Source organism: Erinaceus europaeus, chromosome 2, assembly GCF_950295315.1.
Source record: "Erinaceus europaeus chromosome 2, mEriEur2.1, whole genome shotgun sequence".
Lineage (NCBI taxonomy): Eukaryota > Metazoa > Chordata > Mammalia > Eulipotyphla > Erinaceidae > Erinaceus > Erinaceus europaeus.
This window is the reverse complement of record NC_080163.1, coordinates 7,184,570-7,205,567: the sequence shown is the minus strand read 5'-3', so window position 1 is coordinate 7,205,567 and position 20,998 is coordinate 7,184,570. Positions and strand designations below refer to the sequence as shown.

Genomic DNA, 20,998 nt, shown 5'->3' with positions numbered 1-20,998 from the left:
AAGCAGCGGCCCAGAGCTTCGGGCGGGCGGGTCCGAGCTGCCGGCGGTGCCTCGCGGTGTGACTCGGAAGAGGCGGTTGTCACGCCGCCCGGTGACACCTGCAGGGACCAGAGGGAGAGCTGGGGACGCGCCCTCCGCAGGAGCCCCTGGAGGGAGAACTACATCTCCCAGAAGGCTGTGCGCAGGGCTCCCACGGCCGAGCCCGACGGAACTTCCGGTGTCCGCGTGTTACGTCACGGGCGCGACGGCGTGGTTCCCGCCAGCTGCTGCGGCTCGGGGAGGGCTGCGCTGACGCGGGCGGCGGGGAGGAGCCCGGCTTTGGCGCCGCCCTCGGACGTGCGGAGACTCCGGGGAGTGACTGCGACAGACCAGTCGGCGCGGTGGCCGCGGCGGGAGCGCACCGCGGGCTCCTCAGTTCGCGTCTTGCGTCTGACGGAGCCCGGGATGGCGGCGGTCCGGTCCTTCTCCGGGCTGGTGAGTGCCGTGACCGTGGAGCCCCGGGTCGGGGAGCGCAGTGACGGCGGGGGGACAGACTGGGGACAGTGACAGCTGGGGGACAGACTGGGGACAGTGACAGCTGGGGGACAGACTGGGGACAGTGACAGCTGGGGGACAGACGGGGGACAGTGACAGCTGGGGGACAGTCTCAGACGGGGGGACAGACGGGGGACAGTGACAGCTGGGGGACAGTCTCAGACGGGGGACAGTGACAGCTGGGGGACAGTCACAGACGGGGGGGCAGTGACAGCTGGGGGACAGTCACAGACGGGGGGACAGTGACAGCTGGGGGACAGACTGAGGACAGTCACAGACGGGGGGACAGACTGGGGGGACGGTCACAGGTGGGACAGACTGGGGACAGTCACAGGCAGGGGGACAGACTGGGGACAGTCACAGGCAGGGGGACAGTCACAGGTGGGGGACAGACTGGGGACAGTCACAGGCGGGGGGACAGTCACAGGCAGGGGGACAGTCACAGGTGGGGGACGGACTGGGGGAACAGTCACAGGCAGGGGGACAGTCACAGGTGGGGGACGGACTGGGGACAGTCACAGGCGGGGGACAGGTCCCTGGCTGGGGGCGGGAGGGCTGACCCTAGGTTGCCTCCCCTACAGCAGCTCTGCCCGGCGCCGCCTTGGAGGAAGCTGCGGTGCTGGGGAGGGGGAGCCCCTCGGTCTGGGCCCCTCCACTCGGAAAACCAGTGACGACAGAGAAAAATCCGTCTGGCAGCGTCTGCAGGGGGGCGGGGGGGGGATGACTCAGCTGGAGCCCGACCTGCGCACCTGACACCGCACTGCGGCGTAGCTTAGCTCCCCATTCAGCCTGCCTGCCCCTCCGCTCCCTCCCTCTGTCTCTCTTCCTCTCCCTCCCTTTCCCTTTTTCTCTCCTCTCTTCTCATTCTCCGTCCTCCTCCTCCTCCTCCTCTTCTTCATCATCGTCATCATCGTCATCATCAGCATCTTCAGTTAAAGGCTGACAAGAGAGCCCGCCCAGGAGACCCACTTTCCAGCCCGACACTGGAGGAAGCTTCAGTGCTCTGGTGCCTTTCCCTGTCTCCACCTGTCTCTCCGTCTCCGTCTCTTCCTCTCTGTCTGAAAGAAGTCAGCGACGACACTGAAGATGACGAAGAAGGAGCAGGAGAAAAAAATAAGCCAAATAGACCCATAAAGCGTCGAGCACTCCACCACCATTACATCACCCTGCAGCTCTGCCCTGGAGTGACAGGCACCAAGCTAAGCGCCGGCTCACTACCTGCAGGAAGCCGGGTCGCCAAGGGCTCTAGGGAGAGCCTGGGACGCCACGCCGTGATAGCAGGGCTCGCTCTTCCACTGAGTAAAAAGCGGCCCCTTCCCTAATTCTTCCTCACTTCCAGTAGAAGAGCGACCAGACAGTCACATATGCTCCCCTAACCAGTTAAGAGAAAATGCCGCGGGGCCAGGCGGTGGTGTGCCTGGTCAAGCGCTCACGTGACAGGGCTCAAGGACCAGGGTTCAAACCCCCGGTCCCCACCTGTAGGGGGAAGCTTCCCAAGCAGTGAAGCAGGGCTACAGGTGTCTCTCTGTCTCTGTCCCTCTCTATCTCCCCCTCCCTCTCAGTTTCTCTCTGTCTCTATCCAATAATAAATAAAAATGGATAAAAAAAGAAACGACAATGCCAAGTGGCTGTGTGTCAGAGTTTTTATTGTATTGGTTAATTAATGAATTACTTTTTGACAGAGCCCTGTTCAGCTCTAGCTGATAGTGGTGCTTGGGACAGAACCTGGGACCTGGGAGTCTCGGTCATGAAAGCCTTTTGCATAATCATTATACTAGTTCTCTGGCTCGGCTCATTATTATTATTATTTGAACATGTCATTGCGGAGCCGTAGTTGGTTTAATTAATTAATCAGTTTACTTACTTATTATGAGAGAGAAACTAGAGCACTGTCCAGCTCTGGTATAAGTCTGGATTAAACCTGAGGTGTCGGGCAGGCAAGTTCTGTACTCCCAACAGGCTGAACTAGCCCCCTGACCCCCAAGCTGGCTTTTCTTTTTAAAAACATTTTATTTGTTTTAATGAGAGAGGAGAGGAGCGAGAACAACGCTCGGCTCTGGCTGGTGGCTGTGCTGGGAATTGAGCCTGTGACCTCAGAGCCTCAGACATGAAAGTCTCTTTTCTCCATACCAATGCCCGGATAATGAATTAATCTATTTACTAGAGCATGGCTCAGCACTGGTTTATAGCTGTGCTGGGTATGGAACCTAGGACCTCAGAGCCCCAAACTGTTTTTTCTCTCCTCCTTACTTGACTGAGATGTGTCCAGGGATATTTAATCCAGCCCCAGAAGTAGACGGTATTTCAGACGCACTGCTAGAAATAGAAACTGGGGCCTTGTGCTTGCAAGTCTTGTGCTCAGCTAATACGACACCTGCCTGGCTGTGGAATTGCCGACTCACTCTTACGGTCCGGTCCACTCAAGAGAAGCAGGAGGAGCTAGCTAGCAAGCCACTGATGCTGCTGCTGAAAAACCAGAGCAGGCCCGAGAGACAGCATACTGGTTCAGCAAACAGACTCTCATGCCCAAAGCTCCCAAGTCCCAGGTTCAATCCCCTGCACCACCATACTATGCCCAGAGCTGAGCAGTGTTCTGGTCTCTTTCTGTCTCTCATTGAAACAAAATAAAAAGAATATATATGAGAAGGGGAAAAAAAAAAAAAAAAGAGCATACACTTAAAAGCATTTTAATTGGGCCTATGCAAAAAGACTTTCGTGCCTGAGGCAGCAAAGGTTCCAGGTTCAATCCCCTGCACCACCATATATGCCTGAGATCTGCAGTGTTCTGGTAAAAAGTAAATATGTAAAATAAGTAAAAGCATTTAAAGTGTAGATCTGCAATTGTCCAGGAGGTGGCGCAGTGGCTAGACCACTGGACCCTTCCAGTGTTTTTATAGTTATTTATTCATTTTTACCAGAGCGTTACAGCTCTGGCTTACGGGGAATGGAACCTCTGACTTGAGAGCCTCGGGCATGAAGGCGTCTGCAGCAGACCACATAGATCAGAATGCTGTCCCCCCAGCGGTGGGAGCGTGCGACCCTCAGTTCAATCCCCAGCACTGCACATGGCAGACTGGCACTCCAGTTCCCACTCACACGTTGATGAACACGTACAACTTGGCGGGCGAATGCAGTACCACAGCCTGTGGTGCAGAGTGTTGGGCTCGGAAGCACGAGGTAGCCAACTTGATTCCCAGCTTCATGTGCGCCCGGCCTCTCTCCTCCTTCCTTGTGTCTGCAGATAAAAAGGCACGTGCCAGAATGGCTTTTGTTCTTCCTCTCAAGTCCTTGTACGTTCATCTTTCTAAAAAAGATCAATAAAGTCTACATCTGTGATCTGGGAGTAGTGTGGTTGGTTAATGGGCCTAATAGCCCGTGGTCTAAAAATAAGACTTTGCACGTGGGCGAGGATGCAAGAGAAAGGGGGTGGGAGGAACGCTGGCAAGGAAGCTGGCGCGCCAAGTGGCTTCAGCGAGGAGAGACTGGTGAGGATGTGGATGGGCTTCACTTCAAGGTGAACGCTCGCAGTGTCTGGACCTCCCAGGCCTCGGCTGGCTCGGCATTGATAATCTTGCTGTTCCTGATATTAGCACCATTTCCTCGTCCCTCTCATGCCCCAGCACCGTGTCTGCATGTCAGAAATAACTCACATGGCATCCCCAGCACCTCCCACACAGAAGACGTCTCTCTCTTCCTGCTGTGCAGCTCCCAGGACGCACCTCACCTGGAGCCCAGCGCAGGGGCTGTCTGCTGATGGCCGGAGCCTGACCGTGGATCCCACCCCCCACCCCTGGCCCCAATGTCCACGGCCTCCCTCCCGTTGCTTTCCAGGTGCCGGTGACCTTCAATGATGTGGCCGTGACCTTCACCCAGGAGGAGTGGGAGCAGCTGCGCCCTGCCCAGAGGGCCCTGTACCATGAGGTGATGCTGGACAACTACAGTCTCCTGGTGTCTGTTGGTAAGGCCCGTCCTCCACCGGGTCCAGCCCTCCCCTCCTCGGCCCAGGCTGTGTGTCCATCCTGGCCGCTCCCCCACCCCCAGGTTCCAGCACTTCCCAGACCCGCTCTCCTGTCCCCCTGCCCCGACTCCCCACACCTCTTTGGGCGAGAGACATTCCCTCGGACTCAGGAAGTGGGGGTGCTCTGCAGAGTCCGGGGCGGGACCTTTGAGGCCACAGCTGGGCAAGGGTGGTGCTGGCAGGAGTTGCCAGAGTCCAGACAAGCTGCTGAACATGCTCGATGGGGGCAGCCCCCTTGCCAGGGGATATGCAGTCCAGGATGCTCCAGGGCCAAGACTGGGGACACCAGCTTAGGGCTTGAAGATAGTGGACCACCACCGAGCATTCAGTCGGGAGAAGGGCTAAAGTCAGGGTTTGGGGCGAGATATGTCCTTTTATAGATGTATTTCATGTTTTAAGAAATATTACATTGTGCAGGGGTAGATCGCATAACGGTTCTACAAAGAGACTCTGTTGCCTGAGGCTCCAATGTCCCAAGTTCAATCCCCCGCACCACCACAAGCCAGAGCTGAGCAGTGCTCTGGTAAAAAAAGAAAAGAAAAAAAAATATTACTTCTATTAATGAGATGGGGTGGGGGAGAGAAACCAGACATCATCTGGCACATGTGCTGCTGGACTGAACTCAGGACCTCATGTTGAGAGTCCAGGGCTTTCTCCACTCTGCCACCTCCTGGACCACTAAGTTTATTTATTTTAATTAGGTAGAAAATGAGGGGGTTGGGGGTCGGGCGGTGGCACAGCGGGTTAAGCGCACGTGGCGCAAAGCCAAGGACCGGGGAAAGGATCCCCGTTGGAGCGTCCGGCTCCCCACCTGCAGGGGAGTCGCTTCCCAGGCGGTGAAGCAGGTCTGCAGGTGTCTGTCTTTATCTCCCCCTCTCTGTCTTCCCCTCCTCTCTCCATTTCTCTCTGTCCTATCCAACAACGAATGACATCAACAACAGCAATAATAACCACAACAAGGCTACAACAACAAGGGCAACGAAAGGGGGGGAGGCCCCCAGTAGCATTGGATTCATGGTGCAGGCACTGAGCCCCAGCAATAACCCTAGAGGCAAAAAAAAAAAAAAAAGAAATGAGGGCTTGGGGCTGGGTGGCGGTGCCCCCAGTTGAGTGTACATGCTGCCGTCCACGAAGATCCAGGCTCAGTCCCCAGCCCACCTGAAGGGAGTCGGTCTCATGAGTGGTGAAGCAGTGCCGTAAGTATCTCTGTTTCCCTTCCCTCTCCATTTCTCTCTGTCCTATCAAAATATTAAAAAAGAAAGAAAGGAAATGAGGGGGTTGGGCAGTAATGCAACAGGTTTAGCGCACATGGTGCAAAGCACAAGGACCGGCTTAAGGACCCCAGTTCAAGCCCCCGGCTCCCCACCTGCAGGGGAGTCGCTTCACAGGTCATGAGGCAGGTCTGCAGGTGTCTGTCTTTCTCTCCCCCTCCCTATCTTCCCCTCCTCTCTCCATTTCTCTCTGTCCTGTCCAACAACAAATGACATCAACAACAACAATAATAACTACAACAATGAAGCAACAATGGCAACAAAAAGGAAAATAATTTTTTTTAAGTTGAAAATCATATTTAAAATACCAAAAAGATAGGGCAGAGGGTAGATAGCATAATGGTTATACAAAGAGACTCTCATGCCTGAGGCTTCAAAACCCCAGGTTCTCCCATCCAAGTACTAACCAGGCCCGACCCTGCTTAGATTCCGAGATCAGACGAGATCGGGTGTGTTCGGGGTCTCATGGCCGTAGACCAGAACCCCAGGTTTTATCCCCTGCACCACCATAAGCCAGAGCTGAACAGTGCTCTGATAAAAATAAATCAATCAATAATAAATCTTTTAGAAAAGGAAAGGAAGTGAGAAAGCTCAGAGTACTGCTTAGCTCTGGTGGTGCCAGGGATTGAACTTGAGGCCTCTGGGATCTCAGACATGCATGTACTGTGCTCAGTTGTTGAGATATTTCCCTAGCCCAACAAGAAGCTGAGTTATAGTCTGTGTCAATGAGAAAGTTTATATATATATGTGGTAAAAACTAAATTAATTAAAAAATTTTAAAATGATCTTTAAAAGAAGGTAAGCAGAAATCACTATAGTTTGACTTTTTAAATGCAATGCCAGGGAATGAACCCAGAGCCTTGTCTGTGCCACACTGCAGGGCCACTCCCCGGGCCCAGCTTGCAGGCTCTGTTTTCGGAAACAGACAGGAAAAACATTGTGCTGTGCACGAGGTGTTAGTGGTGCTGGGGACTGAACCCAGGGACTCATGTCTGAAAGGCACGTTCTCTACCATCTGCCCCTCCTGGGCCCCAATTTAGATACATAACATGTCTGGTTCTCTCTTGTCTCTCTCCTGAATAGGTAAGTACAATTTTTAATAAGTTATTTTTATATATTTAAATAATTTTATATATTTAAATAATTATTTTTAATAATTTTTAATTTTTTAATAAAACACATGTCCAAAAAAAGAGACGTGTCATCCTAAACCCTGACTTTACAGCCCTCCTTCCCCCAAATTGCTGTTATTCCTTTATGTTTTCAGTTTTATGAACTGGAGCCTTGGGCGTGTGTCATGTCGCTGGTCCTGCTGTCCACAGTAGGATATCCCACGTCCCAGAGCTTGAATCTGGGCTGTGTGTCCGGCGAGGCTGGTGCCCTCTGGTGACCTAGTCCTCTGGCCCCCGGCTTATCTTTTCAAATGAAAAGCCCACTGTCTGCCTCTGCTGCCCTCCTCTGCCCCAGCCAAGCTGGACTTTCCCCTCTGCTCCCACATGAAAGTCCTCTGCACCTCATGCTCTCCCTGCTCAGGGCCTTCAGCGCTTCATCTGTCTGCAAGCTCAAGTCTTGACAGCACGTAGCACCTCTTCAGCAAGGACGTCCCGTCATCCACACTTACTCCCGTCATCCCATTTAGGTCATTCTCGTTCAAGGAAGATGTCCCCCAGAGGACACCCATGGTTCCCGGAGACATCTTGGTTGTCACAGCCGGGATGACAGGACCCAAGAGGGCTTCTAAACCCCCCGGGACGTCCAGTGCACATTCCCCCCTGCTCGCCCCCGGACAAGTGCAGACCCCCAGGCCAGGAAAGCCGGCTTCCCGGATGTAGGGAAACCACCATCAGAGGCCCCGAGGGAGCCTTATCATCACTTTGCTGTGGGGCCTTCGCTGGGGCCTAGCCATGTTTCCCATTTTATTGTCATTTTATTTCCCATTTTAAGACAGAGAGAAATCGAGAGGCGAGGAGGAGACAGGGGAGAGGGAGAGACACCTGCAGACCTGCTTCTCTGCTTGAGAAGCATCCTCCTCCCTGCAGGTGGGGAGCGGGGATTCGAACCCGAATCCTTGTGCGAGCCCTTGCGCTCTTTACTGTGCGCTCGTAACCGGGTGTGCCACCACCCGGGCCCCAGGAGCCATCCTTCTCAGGATTTCAGGTGAGTTCTGGACTTGCAGACACACAACCAGGAGATGAAGAGAGAGACATGATTCTGTCCCAGGGAAACCCATGTCTGAGGTACCACGACACACCTGCCAGTTTTCAGAGCTAGAAAACTCCCGCCCTCCTTGACTTGTGGGGACACTGAGGGGAGGTCTGGGCTTGCCATGGACTCTTGCGACCAGCCCCTTATCCCTTCTGCTCAGACTGTCGGCCCTTCCCCTTTTCCCAGACTTGAGTTTTCATAGAGCATTTGCACCTGCATGGTTCTGCTTCTGGTGGTCTGTCTGTCTTTCTGTCTCTCTAGATAGATAGATCTATAGATAGACAGACAGACAGACAGACAGATGAGCTGAGAATTCAAGAGGAGACAGCACCACACTGTTCCGCTTCTGGTGTGGCTTTTCCCATGTGTAGTGTTCTCATGTGACAGCCAGAGACTCGAACCCAGGTCTTTGAGTATGATAAAGTGCACACTCTACCTGGTGAATTCTCTTCAGCTCGCTGGTCTTTTATTCCTTTAAAACGTAGTTATTTACGCGGTCCAGGAAGTGGCGCAGTGGTTAAAGCATTGAACTTGCAAGTACGAAGTCCCTAGTTCAGTCCCCCGCAGCACATGTACCAGAATCCTCCTATCTTTCTCAGTAATCAGTAAGTAAGATCTTTTAAAAATCAGTTCTTTATAAGAGAAGAATAGAGGGAAGAGAGAGAAGCAGAGCATCACTCTCAGACGCAGCGCTAGGGATTAAACTTGAGCCTTTGTGTTTGAGAGTGCGAGGCTTCATCCACTGCGCCAGTTCCCAGTCACCATTTTCCTTTTCTTTCTTTTTATTCTTGTTATTACTGTTGTTATTGCTGTCATTGTTGTTGGATAGGACAGAGAGAAATGGAGAGAGGAGGGGAAGACAGAGAGGGGGAGAGAAAGACAGACACCTGCAGACCTGCTTCACCGCCTGGGAAGCGACTCTCCTGCAGGTGGGGAGCCGGGGGCTCGAGCCGGGATCCTCACGCTGAACCGGGATCCTTGTGCTTTGTGACTGCACAAGGATCCACCGTTCCCGGCAGCCATTTCCTCCCCTGTGCTTTATTTGGCAGGGCAGAGAGAAGGTGAAAGGAAAAGGGGAAACAGGAAGAGACAGAGAGACGCCTCCTGCAGCCCTTGTGAAGCTCCCCCACCCCCGTGTGGGGAGCCGGGGCTTGAACCCAGCACTTGCTGATGTGTGTGTTCAACAGGGAGCTCCATCACCAGCCCCTGCTGTTATTTCTGTTCATAAAAATTGTCATGTCTACTCTCCCCATGAACAGGATGCTCTGCTCGCAAACCTGAACTGATCACGCAGCTGGAGCACTGGAAGGACGTAGTGAAGACAGATGTCTCCCCAAGCACCAGTGCAGGTAGGAGACAAGATGTGGGGGTTCCCTCTCGCAGGCAAGCACCACTGGCCATGCTTCCCGTGGGCAGCCGATTCATGGAGCCTGTCTGCTGGCTTGGGAGTCCAGGAGCCTCGAGTGCAGGCCCTGGCCTGGAGGACAGTGGAGCGTGTACTAAGGTCTCTACAGTGTCAGGACTGGGCTGGCCAGTCCCCAGCTCTGCGGCGCTCAGTGTCTGCACCACCTCAGCGTGCCTTTCTTTGTGTGTAGGGCTGACTAAAAGCTCAGAGCTCTGTCAGGATTCTGACCCCGGAATCTTGGTGTTCAGCCTAGGGAGCTTCTTTCCACATGTGAAACATATGGTCCAGTTCAAGCCTCAGCACCAGCTCTCCATGGCTGTGCCAGCTCCTCCTGTCCCTGTCGCAAGTGAACAGAATGAACAGACCAGTGTTGGAGTGGTGAGATCACACGATCCAGGCCCCAGCACTGCAAAGCAAGGGCGGCTTTAAGGAGGCCCTGATGCTCCCACTACAGAGAAGAGGGCAAGACCACACACACTCACTCACACATTCTCTCTCTCTCTCTCTCTCTCCCCTCCCTCTCTCGCACACACTCTCAAACACACACACACCACTCACACACATACACGTACTCTCTCTCACACACACACACTCTCAAACACACACACCACTCACACAAACACACTCACACACCTCCACAAACATTCCCATTTATTTATTTATTTGTTTATTTTGCTTCTAGTCGCTGAGACTAAGTGTTGGTGCTAAGAATCCGCCACATCTGGTGGCTTTTTTTTTTTTCCTTTTCATTCCATGGCACAGCGAGAAACTGAGAGGGGAGAGAATTATAGACACGCGCATACCTGCCTCACCACTTGCGGAGTGGGGAACAGGGGCTCGAACCAGGTCCTTGCACGTATCCTTGCGCTTGGTACTGTGAGCGCTTGACCGGGACCCCCAAACATTCCTTACTTCCCCACTTTCCTGTTGAGAAACAGCCACACAGAGGCAACAGGGCTGACACACATGGCTGAGCTGTGTGCCCAAGGAGAAGACAGGCGGCTCTGTGAGTGTCACTCTGCACTCAGTGATTCTCACTGCTCCTGTGCAGACCTTGGGTGGGGGTTCTCATCACAGAAAGCATTCGTGCAGATTCCTGCTTAGAGTGTCTGCGTCAGACGAGAGGAAGCTGTTGCGAGGGGGCAGGGAAGAACTCACACCCTAGAGTTGCCACTTCCCCAGGCTCCAGGACCTGGGTCTGAGCCCCTGGCCACCATGTGAGGGGAACTTCTGGAGTGGTGGAAAGGTGTCGTGCCTCTCCTCTGTCTCCTGATTCATACTCATTCACACCCTCCCTCCCCCCACCACCAGGGGTACTGCTGGGGCCTGAGGGGGACTGGGGGGGTCGGGCCAGCACTGCAGAGCCATGGCTCCTGGTGGCCATTGTGAACTTAAAAAAAAAAAGATTTTAGTTTTTCCTACTTTGTTTTTTTTTTTATTTGACAAGACAGAGAGAAACTGAGAGGGAGGAGAGATAGGGAGGGAGAGAGAGAGGGGGGCCGGGTGGTGGCGCACCTGGTTGAGCGCACATGTTACAGTGCTCAAGGACTCGGGTTCGAGCCCCCGGTCCCCACCTGAAAAGGGAAAGCTTTGTGAGTTGTGAAGCAGTGCTGCAGGTGTCTCTCTCTGTCTCTCTTCCTATCACCCCCTTCCATCTCAATTTCTGGCTGTCTATCCAATAAATAAATGTAAAAAAAAATTTAAAACACTGAAAAAAAAAAGGAAGAGAGAGACACCTGCAGACCTGCTCCACCACTCCTGAAGCCTCCTCCCTGGAGGTGGGGAGCAGGAGCCCAAACCCGGACCCAGGCATTTAGTGATGGATGTATTTAACCAAGAGTGCCACCGCCTGGTCCCCGAGCCAGGACTCTCTATGCCACTTTCATCCCCCATGCCATGTATACCAGAGTGCTGCTCTGACTTCTTTCCTTCTGTGAAATTTCATCTCAAATGAGATAAATAAAATAAACTTTAGAAAGTGAGGACCCCCAACCCCATGGCAGGTGTTTCTGGCAGGCAGCTATCTGTCCGGGGGCCCAAGTATTGATGCTTAGTCGTCTGAAGACTTATTCAGCCTGGGTTGACGATCCTTTGTGTTCTGTAACCTGACCAATACTTCCTGTGATTTCTCATTCAAGGTGTTAGCAGTCTGAGTGCCAGCAAAGAGGTGACTCTTACTCCTGCATCCAAAGGTAAAAACACAGGAAACACAGGGGCACTGTTTTCATCTTAATGTCTCTTCCCATGGAAAATGCTGGTTTTGTCGCTCTTACGTTAGTACTATCAAAGGCCTCTCGATTTTAATTTCTTTCAGGTGATAAAGGAATACTCAAGCTCATAGATCCTGCCACTTTTAAACCAGTTCTGTCTGAGGGAGTCTCAGTCCACGAACAGCTAGCACAAGGAACCCCAAGGGAGTCCCAAAAGGAGCAGACCAAGGCTCAGGGTGGGCCTTCAGAAACTCAAGGGCACTTGAGACCAGTGAGAGAGCCCCAGAAGGACAGACTCCCTGGGAAGCTGAGCCTCAAACATGACAGTGTAGGGACAGCTCATGGCGTGTGTAAGTGGATTGTACAGGAGGTGGACACTACAGAAGATGTTATAAATATCTCCTCTGACTCAGAGGAGGAACCCATGGCTCAGGCCGAGGAAAACGTCTTTAAATGCAATGAATGTGGGAAGGTTTTTAGCAAGAAGCGCCTCCTTGCTGGGCATGAGAGGACTCACTCTGGAGTGAAGCCCTACGAGTGCACGGAGTGTGGGAAAACCTTTAGTAAGAGCACTTACCTCCTTCAGCACCACCTGGTCCACACGGGGGAGAAGCCCTATAAGTGTGCGGAGTGCGGGAAGGCCTTCAACCGCAAGTCGCACCTCACACAGCACCAGCGCATTCACAGTGGCGAGAAGCCTTACCGGTGCGACGAGTGTGGAAAGGCCTTCACCCACCGCTCCACTTTTGTCTTGCACGAGAGAAGCCACACTGGAGAGAAGCCCTTTGAGTGCAAAGAGTGTGGGAAAGCTTTCCGAGACAGGCCAGGCTTCATCCGACACTATACCATCCACAGTGGCGAGAACCCCTACGAGTGCTTCGAGTGCGGCAAGGTCTTCAAGCACAGGTCCCATCTCATGTGGCACCAGCAGACTCACACCGGGGAGAAGCCCTACGAGTGCGGTGAGTGTGGGAAGGTGTTCTGCGAGAGCGCGGCCCTCATTCACCACTCTGTCATCCACACAGGAGAGAAGCCCTTTGAGTGTCCCGAGTGTGGGAAGGCCTTCAACCACAGATCGTACCTCAAGAGGCACCAGCGCATCCACACCGGGGAGAAGCCCTACGTGTGCGCCGACTGCGGGCGGGCCTTCACCCACTGCTCCACGTTCATCTTGCACAAGCGGGCCCACTCGGGGGAAAAGCCTTTCGACTGCAGAGAGTGCGGGAAAGCCTTTAGCAACCGCGCGGACCTCATCCGACACTTCAGCATCCACTCCGGGGAGAAGCCCTTTGAGTGCTCTGAGTGCGGGAAGGCCTTCAGCCGCAGGTCGGGCCTCACCAGGCACCAGCGCATCCACAGTGGGGAGAAGCCCTTCCAGTGTCTCGAGTGCGGGAAGACCTTCTGCTGGAGCACCAACCTGATTCGCCATTCTATCACCCACTCTGGAGAGAAGCCCTACGAGTGCATCGAGTGCGGGAAGGGCTTCAGCCGCAACTCCTCCCTCACCCATCACCAGAAGATCCATCTCGTGAGCACCCCTGTTCACAGGGCAGATGCAGATGACGCCCTCTCCAGCGGCCGCCAGCCCTCAGCCGACCCCCAGGAAATCCTGTCTGATGACGATCTCTTACCAGAGGAAGCTGCAGATTCGGAATCTGATCTTTCATACCAAGAAGCCTCCTGACTTTCTTCCTCGTGAGAAAGCAGCTTTCTGTTGCAGGGTATCAGTGGTCGTGTAAAGAGTAGTGATACTGGAAAGAGACGCGGTCTGTATAGCTTCATTCTGCATCAGACTTTCGTCTGGGCAGAGACTCGCTGCTTACTGTGTTCTTAGCAAAACTTTAACTTAAAGACATTTTTCTCCTTAATTTCCATTGCAATCTCATCTCAGGAATGTTGGGTGTTTTTTTTCCAAAGAAAGGAAGAGAGAAGAGACAATGAACTCCAAATTCAGTTTCTCTCAGACTTCCTTGTCAAACCCACAGCGCCTCCCCTGTCCCACACCTTCGCTTCTTCTGCAGGAGAAGGCTTGGCGCCCGACATGAAGGGCCGAGGCGTAGCCTTCATGTGTCTGTGTGTAGATTCATTGCTGTCCGCGCCAAGCGGTTAAGTTGATTAGGGCAAGTCTGGGAATTTCCTTTGTCTTGTTGTTCTAAAGTATTGTGCTAACTATTAATTACTTTTTTTTTTTTTGCAAGAAATGCAAAGGCTCAAACCATCAGCTGCTTTGATAAAATACACATATGAATGAGCACATCTTATACCTGGTGAGACTGAAGTTTTGCTTTTATAAAACAAGCCGTTTCTTCATGTGGCTTAAAAGATACAGACTTTCTCTTGATCCTCCTCCTCACTCTCTCCTCCTTCTTGTATTGCTGTGGTTCTGTAGTGAAGTTTTTTACTTTGGTGAAGTGATTCCTCTCTAATTTTCTTATTTATTAAAATAGACTTAGCTGTCATAGTTGCTTGGTGGAGTTTTTTGGGTAAACATTTCTTGTCTCTCAAAACAAATCTTTATGGAATTTTATAGACGTTGGTAGATCAATTTATTGTGGGTTGGCATCACTACTATGCCTAGTCTTTTATTTCATGAGCGTATTATATATTCACTCAAGTATTATTAGACTTCTCTCTAATAAGTAGTAGATTATTAGTCGATTCTGTGTAGTTTTTATTTTAAGGTTTATATCGAAGGTTTTTTTTTTCTTAGTCTGTGTCCCATGTTCCTGGTGTGCTAATTTTTGTTGAGTTTGGCTGGGTGTTGATTTCTGTCAAATTTTTCCTCTCTCACTTGATCTTGTGTAGACTCTTTTTATATTTACACCGACTTATATATTAAAATCGAACCAACTTCAAGTCCTTAGGAAAAACTCCATTTGGTCATGGAGTGTAATACTTTGACATCTTACGTTACAGTATATTACTATATATATTTAGTATGCTGGTATTCGTTGATGGAGTTTTTGCCTGGTCTCACATGTGGTAGTGATATGCAGTCCTCTTTCTCTCTCTCTCTTTCTCTCTCTCTCTTTTCTTTTCATGTTGTTGTTGTTGTTGGATTTTGGTGTCTGTAAATCACTGCGCTCCCACCATGTGCTGGGAGGCTTTCCTCTATTGTTTGGATGACAGTGTGTGAAACAGGCTTTATTTGATCCTTTCGTTTTGGGTAGCATTCTCCAGACAACTGTTTAGACCTGGGGGATTTCTCTGGCGATGGCACACTTGGTTAATCGCTCGCATCCACTGGTACTTCTTTGAGCTCACTGAGTCTTTCCTCTCTCATGTCTAATTTACAGTTGAACTTGTCTAGTGAGTTTTTGTTCTGTTGTTTGGTTTCTTTGGTTGTTTACTCTCTTATTTGTTTCTCTTATAAATCTTATAGTTCTTTGTAATACTAAAGGGCTCTGAGGAAAAAGGGCTTAATTGTGTTATTTCAAAGTTACGTTTCTTGTGGCTAGAGAAATAGCGTAACTGGTAGAGCATTTAACTTGCATACCTGAGACTCCCAGTTCAGTCTCCAACACTGCATGTCCCAGGGTGGTGCTCTGCTGTCTTTTTTTTCTATTTTGTGTGAAAATCTCTGTCTCTGACATGTAATAAGTAAATCTTTCATATATATATATGTACATATATGTTTTTTAAAAGACAAACTTATGTTTCTCTGTGAAAATCTTTGTCTCTGACATGTAATAACTAAATCTTTCATATATATATGTATATATATTTATATATATAATCTGTTTCTAAAAAGACAAACTTATGTTTCTCTGGTAGTTCATCTTGATTGTGGAATAGAAACCCTAAATTCTCTGGAGGACTGGAAGGCCTGTAGTCCCTTCTATGTTAGTATCTACACGTCATACAAAGACAGATTTTAGAACTGATAATGGCCTACAGATTGTTCAGAGCTGTGTTCTCCAGGAAACGTCTGCTTACAATTCCTCAGCCTCTAAGCCCTGTCAGCATCTTGCCATCCTCTTCCCAGAATAATTCCTCCTTTTTGTGATTAAAGACATCCCTCCCCACCAGCTTTTCCAGCGCACCTCCACTGACTGACTTTGGCTTCCTCCTGTCCCTCCCCTTCTGTCCGCCTCACACAGCCGTGCTCATGTCTCCAGTCTCGCCCCCGGACCTTCCTGCTCCATCTGCCCATCTAGCTAGGCTTTCGCTTCCTCACGCAGACATGGCCTTGTTCTGTTCCCAAAGAGCCTGTGCTTTGGTCTTACTGTGTCTCAGCCATCACTCTGGAGGGTTTAGACACACCCATTGCGTTAACGTTTCCAACGAGTCTATGTGGGAGGCGGTATCACTCACATTTTAGAGACGAAGAACCGAGATCCGGAGTGCTAAGGGACCTGTACGCTAGAGTCCAACCTGTGAGGAACTGAGTAGGAATGAAGGGCTGCTGGGTCCACGGCCTTCTGATCCCCGATCCAGCTCTGCACAGGGTCAGGTCTCGCTTCTCTGGGCGCCATTGCCTTGTACAGAATGAACCGAATGGTCTTCGCGTAGCCGTAGTTGCCTTTTCTCAAGTGACACCACACATCCTGGCTGTCCCCCCGGGGTGTGACTCCGATGGCCTTTTGTCCCCGTGTGGAATGCTCGTGTGGTGCCGGCCTTGAGCACGTGGCAGACCAGTGGAGAAGGGTTCAGGGCACACGTGTAGCGACTGGGACTGTGTTTGCGGTGCTTGCAGAGACATCTCGGTGAATTCCACTGCCTGCTGCCTGCTGCTTCACCCAGACCAGACACTTTGCAGCCACCAGACACTTTGCAGCCACGGATCTTTCCTCGTTGGCTCATTCCGTTCATTTCACCGTTTCCATCCTCCTTAGTCGACGTTCAGCGTACGTGTTCTAGTGAGTGACCGTACACACCAAGGTGTTTCGGTAACCATGCTTGACAGGGTACTTACCCGGAGCTTGGCACATGGCTGGCACAGCAGAAGGTACACGCTGACCTTGAAGCAGCCCTTCAGGGCTGACATGGGCAGATGTGGTCGACTTTAAAAGTCACAGCGAAATGACCATATTGAAAGTTGCTTGTCGCCAATCCAGGTTTGTTGGTTGATGAGGAAGACGCCAGTAACTCAGCAGTCACCGTAGCTAAAGGGTCGGGTTTATCGTGGCCAAAAAACGCAAAACAGACCAGGGGAGAGGGAGGCTCCAGAACCCGAGTCCAGAGAAAACCAGGGTCGGGTTCCAGGAGTTCAGGATACTTAGCATTACTCATGCTAGCAGGGAGCTATGACAGCATGTGCGAAGTGTCTGCTAGTCAACTCAGTAGAAACTGGGAGTTCAGAGTTCTTACTGGGACTCTGTGTCCTTTGTGTTGACCGTGAACACCCCCCCCCCCAGGCCGCCAGAAGAGCAGTTCAGAGCATATGTCACTGCTGCTGGCTAGACAGCAGAGATGGGAAGCCTGGCATCCCAAACTCGAGTCGGGGATAAGTTTCGAGCTCAAAGGACAGCAAGCAAAGGCCTGGTGTTTTCTTTCGTCACGGTCACTCAGACGGAACTAAAGCGTGAAGTATTTCATATATCTTTAACAGATAGTTAACGAAGTTTGCTACAATAAAAGCAAATCTTGGTGATAAATGTTCATAGGTGTAAACAACTGTAAGTAGCGCCCTCAGTTACATCACAGTGTATTCAAGAAGTTGAGCGGGGGAGACAGCATCATAGTTCTGCAAAGAGAGACTCATGCCTGAGGCTCCAAAGTCCCAGGTTCAGTCCCCCGCACCACAGTAGGCCAGAGCTGAACAGTGCTCTGGAGGGAAAAAAAAAAAAAAACTAAAAAATTTTAAAAATAAAAAAAAAACTTAAGTAGAATGAAATTTAGTGATGACAGCGGCCAGGAAAATAACTCAACTGGTGGACTGAGGGATCTGTGTCTGAGGCTCCCAGTTAGAGACCTGGCACGCACGTATGCTTTGGTTTTCTCTCTCTTCTCTCTCTTTCAGTGTGAAACTCTAATATAAAGTAAATACAAATCTTTAAATTTAGTGATTATAAAATGCCTGGTGCAAAGGCTTTTGCTTCGCTTAATACCAATCCCTATAAAGCTTTGTCTTGAAGTGATCTGACTTGCAAATAGGACCTTCGCTGGCCTTTGTATATATATAAAACGTAATGATCGGGCCAGTATGTGTTTCCATTGAACATATGAACGATTACTTGTTCCTGCTATTGAAGCTTATACATAGCCTTTGATTCAACAGCAAAACTTAAAGAATAGGGGGTCCTACTAATTCCCGTCTTGTCAAAAATGCACACCTTGAGATTCAAGTGTGTTTTTCAGGCTTGGTGAAGGTCATGGATCTGTCTGAATTTCACTTGAAAGGCGTGAGAGCTGAGTCTGTTTTCTACAGAGACATGAACAGAAGCCTGATCTGTGTCAATGAACAGACTCCTTTCCTGTCTCAGGGGTGAGAGAATTGGCCATCTCTGAGGCACTCAGTTCTGTCCCCCTTGACTGGTGAAAGTTAGGCTTTGCAGTCTGTTTGCTCCAAGCCAGGTTACACATCTCAGTGGAAAGGGCTAAACTGTCAACAGACGACATATCTTGCCTTCCTTGGATCAATGTCAGGAGGACAGTGCCTCTAATCAGACTACCTGCTAGTTGGCCTTGCTGGGGAAGGACATTCCCCTCTCTTCTGCTCCCCTTTAATCTGGGGGAGCCGTGGACTAAGCATTTTTCCATTCTGGTGGTCTGGCATCTTGCCACCTTGCTGACAGTGGACGTTTTTCACAGTCAGAAAACCAACAGTTTAAAATGATCCACCTCCTGTAGCCTCCGAGGAGGTGAGGCAGGTAGAGAGCCCTGTTTACAAGATGAAGTCCTGACATCCGTCCTTGACCCAGCAGACAGCGCAGTAATAGTCCTGTATGTGATTCCTACGCGTGCTTTGCCTCTGCTTGAAGAGAGCAAACATCCCGCAGCTGCCCGCAGTTCCCTATGTCAGGCCAAATGTGCGTCTTGCTTTGTGAACCGAATAGAACCTTACCCACCTTAACGCTTGCCTTAGCAAAATGATTACTGAAGTAACAGTAAAAGTGTCCCAGCTTGCTTATCGAGCTCTGTTCCTGCTATAGAAAAGCTGTCTTGTGTACTTTGATGTTCAAAGTTCTATATACGTGTCACAGTGTTATCTTCCTCCTGGTGTCTTCTTCCTTATGTATGTTTCTCAAATGTTTTGTGTGTTTTGGATTAATAGTTACATGGAATATATTTTCCAGACCTTTATCTCCTCTGTCTCTGCAACATTCAAAGTGTTACTTATAAGATGAAAATTGCTGTGTTTATATTTCAACCTACCAAAAAGTTCTGTGTTGCCATGGAAGCACTTACTCCACTCAATGCCATGTGGTAGATGCTGTATTTGGCCTTAAAGGTCGCTTTGCAATTTGGGCTCCTCTTGGCTTCCGTTCTATTTCCTGTACTTTAAAAATTTGTTTACAATGGCTGGGGAGAGAGTGTCAGACTTGCACACTGGAGGTTACTGGTTCAGTCCCCAGAACTGCATGCACAGAGTGGTGCTCTGGTTTCTCTCTCTCCCTGTCTTGTGAAACTCATGTCGAAAAACAACAAAACAAAATAAAATATATCTTTAAAAAGTACAAAGCTTTGAAGTCTAAAAGTGTTTATATTCGTTTTTCCCCTTTAGAGAACATGAGAGAGTGGGGAGACAGGGAGGGAGGAAGAAAGACACCTGTAGACCTGCTTCTTCCCTCATGAAGCACCCCCCCCACACGCAGGTGGGGAGCAGGGGCTTAAACCCAGGTGATAACGTGCCCTCAACCGAGCACGCCACTGCCTGGCCCTGGAATTGCTTATATTCTAAACTTAGATAGGAGTGTGTATATTCTTGCGTTGTTGTTGTTTAAGTAACCCAGGCTCAGCTTCCCACAGTTGTGAACATGAAAGCATGTGACGTTGGTGATAGGGACTGTAGTAATAAGAGTCCTGATTGGGCTGGGGAGAGGGCATCATGCTTGGCCAAATGTTTTTCTTGTCTGAGGTTCCTGGCTTCCAATCCCCAGGCCCTAGCACCGCCATAAGCCAGAGCTCTTGAGTGGTGCTCTGGACATACATATATATATATACATACACGCACATACACACACACATATGCACACAAACATATAAATAAGCTGGGGACACAGCATAATAGTTATGCAAAAAAAGACTTAATGCCTGAGCCTCCAAAGTCCCAGGTTCAGTCCTCCATACTACCATAAGGTAGAACTGAGTGGTGCTCTGGGATATCTTTCATTAAATATATAATACTTTAAGTCATTGTCTCAGTTTAAAAATAAATGTATGTATGTATTTTTACCAGAAGCCTGCTCATCTCTGGCTTATGGTGCGGGGGATTGAACCCGGGGCCTTTGGAGCTTCAGGCATGAGGGTCTCTTTGCAAGACCATTATACTATCCCCCCCACCCAAGATATGTATTTATTTTTATTTTTTAAATATTTATTTATTCCCTTTTTGTTTTTTTATTGTTGTAGTTATTGTTGTAGTTATTTTTGTTGTCATTGTTGTTGGATAGGACAGAGAGAAATGGAGAGAGGAGGGGAAGACAGAGAGGGGGAGAGAAAGACAGACACCTGCAGACCTGCTTCACCGCCTGGGAAGCGACTCCCCTGCAGGTGGGGAGCCGGGGGCTCGAGCCGGGATCCTCATGCCTGTCCTTGTGCCTTGGGCCACCTGCGCTTAGCCTGCTGCACCACCGCCCAACTCCCCCAAGATACGGATTCTAAGAGTCCTGGTTTATGGTGCACCGTGTGACGTGCACTTAGCGTCCCTTTGTAGCTGAGGTAATGCAGGTGTTTCTCAGGATTCATTACAGTGGAGCCTGATGGGGGCAGCACAATGGAGTTGTCAGTTCTTGCAGGTCATGGTGTGGCCGCCTTCTCAGGGAGCCATCGCCCTCATGCCCACAGAAGGGGGGCACTGCTGCACCTGCACTTACTTCTGAGGTGTTCACGGTCGGAGCTCGGCTGCTCACCTCTGACTATCCTGGGCTTGCACAGCAAACCTGCGGCCTCTGAGCCCTCAGCTCCCTGGCCTGGGCTGTCACTGCTGAAACAACTGGCCAAGTGACCCAGTGCCTGCAAAGCCAAAGCTTCACTTTTCTTTGCAGCATCTGTTCTAAGGCTGGAGAGACAGCTGGCTCTGCAGAAGACTTCATGTCTGAGGCTCTAAAGTCCCAGGTTCGATCCCCAGGACGGCCCTAAGGCGGAGCTGAGCTGAGCTCTGGTCTTTCTGTGTTTCTCTCTTATTAAAATAGGATAAGGCCGGGAGTCGGGCGGTAGCGCGGCGGGTTAAGCGCAGGTGGCGCAAAGCACA

At 50.5% G+C, this 20,998-nt stretch overlaps 1 protein-coding gene across 2 annotated transcripts; it reads left to right on the top strand.

Moving 5' to 3' along the window:
* The first annotated feature begins 281 nt into the window (after positions 1–281).
* Positions 282–19,267, top strand: LOC103127161 (zinc finger protein 805-like). Of its 2 annotated transcripts, XM_060176086.1 has the most exons (5): positions 282–474; positions 4,366–4,492; positions 9,288–9,377; positions 11,572–11,625; positions 11,748–19,267. In XM_060176086.1, the coding sequence occupies exons 1-5, from the start codon at positions 445–447 to the stop codon at positions 13,325–13,327; spliced, it is 1,881 nt and encodes a 626-aa protein (XP_060032069.1). In that variant the 5' UTR covers positions 282–444; the 3' UTR covers positions 13,328–19,267. The 2 variants fall into 2 exon arrangements, 1 of the variants encoding a protein (XP_060032069.1); XR_009545569.1 differs by lacking the exons at positions 4,366–4,492; positions 9,288–9,377; positions 11,572–11,625; positions 11,748–19,267 and adding an exon at positions 1,116–2,146.
* The last annotated feature ends 1,731 nt before the right edge of the window (positions 19,268–20,998 follow it).